At 41.5% G+C, this 5,311-nt stretch overlaps 1 protein-coding gene across 1 annotated transcript; it reads left to right on the top strand.

The window, feature by feature from the left end:
- Nucleotides 1-471: 471 nt before the first annotated feature.
- Nucleotides 472-2,771, top strand: kbtbd13b (kelch repeat and BTB domain containing 13b). Its single transcript, XM_063912104.1, has one exon. The coding sequence runs from the start codon at nucleotides 667-669 to the stop codon at nucleotides 2,089-2,091; it is 1,425 nt and encodes a 474-aa protein (XP_063768174.1). The 5' UTR covers nucleotides 472-666; the 3' UTR covers nucleotides 2,092-2,771.
- Nucleotides 2,772-5,311: the final 2,540 nt, after the last annotated feature.

Genomic DNA, 5,311 nt, shown 5'->3' with positions numbered 1-5,311 from the left:
CATCCATCCATCCATCCATCCATCCATCCATCCATCCATCCATCCATCCATCCATCCATCCATCCATCCATCTTCTCCCGCTTTTCCGTCAGGGTCACGGAGGTAACAGCTCCAGCAGAGAGCCCCAAATTTTCCTTTCCCTGGCCACATCAACCAGCTCTGACTGGGGGATTCCAAGGCGCTCCCACGCCAGCGAAGTGATATAATCCCTCCACCTGGTCCTAGGTCTACCCCTCGGTCTCTTCCCAGCTGGACGTGCCTGGAACACCTCCCTAGGGAGGGAACACAAAGTGATTTTTAAAAGATTTTGTTTCTTACAATTCTAAAAGTTCTTGTTCACCTTTTTTGTATTTTAGAATACTCTTTGAAAACTCAGCCGTTAGAAAATATGTTGGTTTTCTGTGGTTAAAGTGACCGTGAAGTTTGCAGTAGGAGATATCACTGACCTTTTGTTCGCATGTTGCTCACAACATGAATGTCACTCAGGTCATTTGTTCTCTGCTATTTTTATCTGGATCTATTTTTGAGAGCTGTGAATGAACTGAGAGGGAAGCTGCTTCGCCGTGTGTCTCTTCACTCACGGTCGTCAACTCCTGGAAACGCTTCAAACTCTGGTTTCACTTTCATGGAGCATATTGTCTTGAGGTTCACTGTCGGAGAATTGCCATGTCAGCGCAGGGAAGTGAATCTGAGGACGGCAGCAGCTGTGACGGTGCAGACGAAATAAGTCTGCCATGTTCCTCAGACAAATTAACTGTTGTTGTAGGAGGCACTCACTTCTCAGAGGAAAAGGTGTTTCTTGTTCAGAGTTGCGATTATTTCCGAGCTATGTATCGCTCTGGGATGAAGGAGTGTTGGCAGGAAGAAATCCACCTGAAGTCTCTGCAGGCTCGAGGTTTCCTCATCGCTTTGGCGGTGTTACGAGGTGACATGATCGACCTGGACGGGGACGAGATCGTCGAAGCCATCGAATGTGCTGCGTTCCTGCAGGTGGCGCCGCTCACCAAGCACCTCATCAACCTCATCGACTCTGACAACTGTTTGCTCATGTACCACACTGCTGCCACCTTCGGCCTCATGGACCTTTACCGTGCTGCAGCGCTGTTCATCAGAAACATGTACGTGGACCTGGAGGCGGAGGTCGAGAGGTCCTTGCCGTCAGAGCTGATCTCCTATGTGGAGTCTTTGACCCCGAGTGTTTTAGTGGCTGTTGGGGCTCATGTGTCTTGCGGCGTGGATGAAACTGTGCACACCGCCTCCAGGACGGTCTGCTACCTGGATGAAAGTGCCAACAGTTGGAAAGTATTGACAGATCTTCCACTCGATGCCAGCACCTCCATGGCTGGGGTGACCGTTTTAGACAACAAGCTGTACATCGTGGGAGGAGTTCATGGACGTCACAAAGAAGTTGTGGACTCGTCTTTCTGCTACAGCGTCGAGGACGACAGCTGGAGCCGGATCTCCAATCCAGCACAGTTGCGATACAATCTCAGTCTGGTGGGTGTTGATGGTCGTCTTTACGCTATCGGTGGAGAGTACGAGCGGACTGTGATGTCCTCTGTGGAAACATTTGACGTTAAGTCCGGGAGGTGGGAGTTTGCCGCTCATTTACCTCGTCCGACGGCGGGAGCGGCATGCACCAAAGCCATGAGCAGGATATTTGTGTGTTTATGGAGGCCGATGGAGACCACGGAGATCTACGAGTACATGTCAAGTAAAGACGAATGGCGGCTTGTTACCACGCTGATCAGGCACCAGAGCTACGGACACAGCATGGTGGGCCACAGGGACAACTTGTACGTGGTGAGAAACGGGCCGTCGGACGACTTCCTCAGATGCCTCATGGACTGTTATAATCTGACCTCGGGACAGTGGTCGTCTCTACCGGGACACTTCGCCAACAGCAAAGGCTCGCTGTTCACGGCGTTGGTGAGAAGTGACTGTGCGCTCACTCTCAATAGGAGCATGACACAAGAGTTCGCCATCATTGGTAAAACCTGGAAGCCCAGACGGCAGATGAAGGGTTTCCCCAGGAGTGGATCCATGTGGACGTTTCTGCTACGGCTGCCCAATGCTCGCATGCCGCAGTGATGGTTTAACTTTACTCTGGGATTGTGTGGACTGTCAAGGCGTTTGTACACTCAGACACATACAGTCTTTGTGGTTCTACGTCTTGGGGTTTGAGCCAATGCTTGTGAATGTTTGCATCAGGAGAGCAAAAGGTATGGTGTCAAAAAGCCCCATTAAGTGTGTATGCCCCAGTTTTGGTAAACACTATGGAAGAAGGTTAATAATGGCTCACACACATGAAGACAACTTCATTTAGAGGGCGATGCACCTTTACTAGGGTTAGGTAGACCTGTAGATTGCTTTGTCCATCCTGCCTCTTAGCAATTATAACCTTGTGTACCTCATAAAGTTATTTTCTGAGATCTGTATGTTTGTTGGGGTCTCTGTCCGTAGAGGCTTGGTGACAAAGTCAGTTTCTCCTATTGCTTTCAGTTGATTTGTATTTGGTTATCTATGAACACAAATTGAATATAATAATCATAATAAAGTCTCCCAAATTAAGTATTAACCTGTAACTAAGTAGTTTCTTTATGTATGTGATGTTAAATAATGTGTATGTTGGTTCTTAGGGAGGCTTTAACAACAAACACATTCCAAAAACTGCTAAATTGGAGACTTATTTCCGTGTTTTATGGCTCAATTCAGCATCATATGCTGTCAAGGGTTACTGTTGTACTACAGAAATGCTTGAAAACATCAGAAAAAAGGGGTATTTTTCCATTATCTCAAATGTTTTAAATAAAGCTGTGGTTCAAAGGATATATATGAGTCATTTAGAGTGAATTCCAAGAGACTTTATGTGTCTTTATGCTCTGTGTTTTCTAAATGTGAATCTAATTACTCTCACACAGTCAGTGTGTCTGTGGCCGGCTCCATGAGAGCGGCAGTGTTTGCCCTCACACAGAGCTCCTGTTTCCTGTTTCCTGTTGGCACCGAGCGCTGCTGTTGATGGAGGTTAACGGCAGGCAGAGCCAGGCACCACGGGCGGGAGTCAGCAGCAAGCAGCGGGGAAAAATCTGACCCGGAGGAAAGAGCGAGGCCGGGGTCAGGCCGGGACACGACGGGACACGACGCCCTCCCCAACCTCCAAGCTTCAGTCTGGACCGAGGCACGGAAACAGAGGTCTGACTCAGGGAAGGATGAGCTGCTCTCTGCTGACGTTAGTCAGGTTATCACAGTCCGTACACATCGTGTGAGGGGCTGCTTCGATGTTCATCATCTGCTTTTGTCAAACCTTATCTGCTTTTATCTTTACAATTAATATGATTTTATTCATGTTTTCTATTATTCTTTTTCCCCCGTATATTTGGTTTGTGTTTTTTCATTCATAAATATTTAAATTCTGGTTCAACTTGCACCTCTTTTTAAATATATTTCTAAATAAAGTATATTATGTTACTTTTAGGACATTATTTTAAACATCATTATTATTATTATTATTATTATTATTATTATTATTATTATTATTATTATTATTTTTATTATTTTTATTTTTATTATTATTTGTATTTTTATTATTTTTATTTTTATTATTATTATTATTATTATTATTATTTTTATTTTTATTTTTATTATTATTATTTTTATTATTATTATTATTATTATTATTTTTATTATTTTTATTTTTATTATTATTATTATTATTATTATTTTTATTATTTTTATTTTTATTATTATTTGTATTTTTATTATTTTTATTATTTTTATTTTTATTATTATTATTATTACTCTTTTCAACGCCTGCTACTTTATTTTTCTACTTCTAGAGTTTTTTCTTTCTACTTTTCTACGTTTATCTGACAACTTAAGCTTCCAGTTAATTTATATATTTAGGTACAAACACTTCAAAATTGTATTTAAATACAGAACTTTAACACATTTACTATGTTTTATTCCAGCACTGGCATTAATACTTGGATACATTGTGCTTATCTCCTGTATGTTTTTCCTAAATGGGCCTTATAATGCATGGTATACAGGTTTTAGTGCATGTAAATGGTCTGCAAAGGCTCAAATCCCCACAGTACAGGCAGTATGAGAACAATAAAGAGCTTTTTGAACTTTAAAGCATGGAGACATGTCCCAGGAGAGACACCACATACAAATATCAACCTGAAAATGAGCATAATTTAAGTGGGCTGTTAAATTCATCTGAATCCAAATTACAACTCGTAGGTTCACGGGAACAATTTATTAAATATTAACATTACAAAATGCACGGACAATGTTTATGATGAGCATGTAAGCAACGTTTAGATGGATCAAATGTTCAACTGCCTCCTCACTCTGGCCTCAGACGTGTGAGGGAGATGTTTTGCTCTCTTTCCCACAGAAAACATCTGCAGAAAACATGTTTACAGCAGGTCAGCCATGACACATGTGCTTTATGATCTCTGTGTTTGTATACAGTCTGTTTTTCACCAGCCCCACACACACACACACACACACACACACACACACACACACACACACTACATTGTTGCTGTTGACCCCCACGGGGCGACCGCTGATCTGCTGAGCTGCAGTCGCTGTGTAAAGAATAAAGCATTAAGACCTTAATCTTGACATAATTTACCCATGATAAGACCTATTATCCCCTAAATTACACATTCAGTTTCAAAGAGAAACAATCCCTCATCTTAATTACACTCATAAATATGGACTTTCCCTTAATTACCGCGTTCATGTTCAAACTACAAAATCCAATTACTGACAATGTAAGGTTCAACTCAAAAATATCCATAGCCATTAATAATCAAATGCTGTTTATTTATAAGTGACTTTGGTTTCCCACACCACCAACCAATGAGAGAATGTAATAATATGTAGGTCCATTGGAGTAAGGGGTACGAATTAACCTTGGATTTACCCAATTAACAAAACACAATCCCAATTAATGAAAGCTAGACCAACATGTTCACCTTGATTGATAGTAATGAAAGCAATCTCAAGGTATACATTGGGAGATATTTAAGATACTATTTGGTGGATTTAAGAGAGTTAAGGGTGTTTTTTTACCTCTCAAAACCCCTTAAGTCTGCATATAACCCATCATCACACTGTCGATGCATGTATTCATGTATCCACCACTTACAATCCCATCATAATACATTTTTAATGAGTACATTCAGGTTCAGTTGTGTTTCCTTTACGCTCTGTGTCAAAATGCTCTTTTAACAAATCCAGCAGGAAGTTTGTTCTGATTCAGAGTCATTAAATGAATACATACAAGAAACAAGGA

The sequence above is a fragment of the Eleginops maclovinus genome, chromosome 2 (genome assembly GCF_036324505.1).
Source record: "Eleginops maclovinus isolate JMC-PN-2008 ecotype Puerto Natales chromosome 2, JC_Emac_rtc_rv5, whole genome shotgun sequence".
In the NCBI taxonomy this organism is placed as follows: Eukaryota; Metazoa; Chordata; class Actinopteri; order Perciformes; family Eleginopidae; genus Eleginops; species Eleginops maclovinus.
The sequence above is the reverse complement of the archived record's forward strand: the minus strand, read 5'-3'. Positions and strand labels throughout refer to the sequence as shown.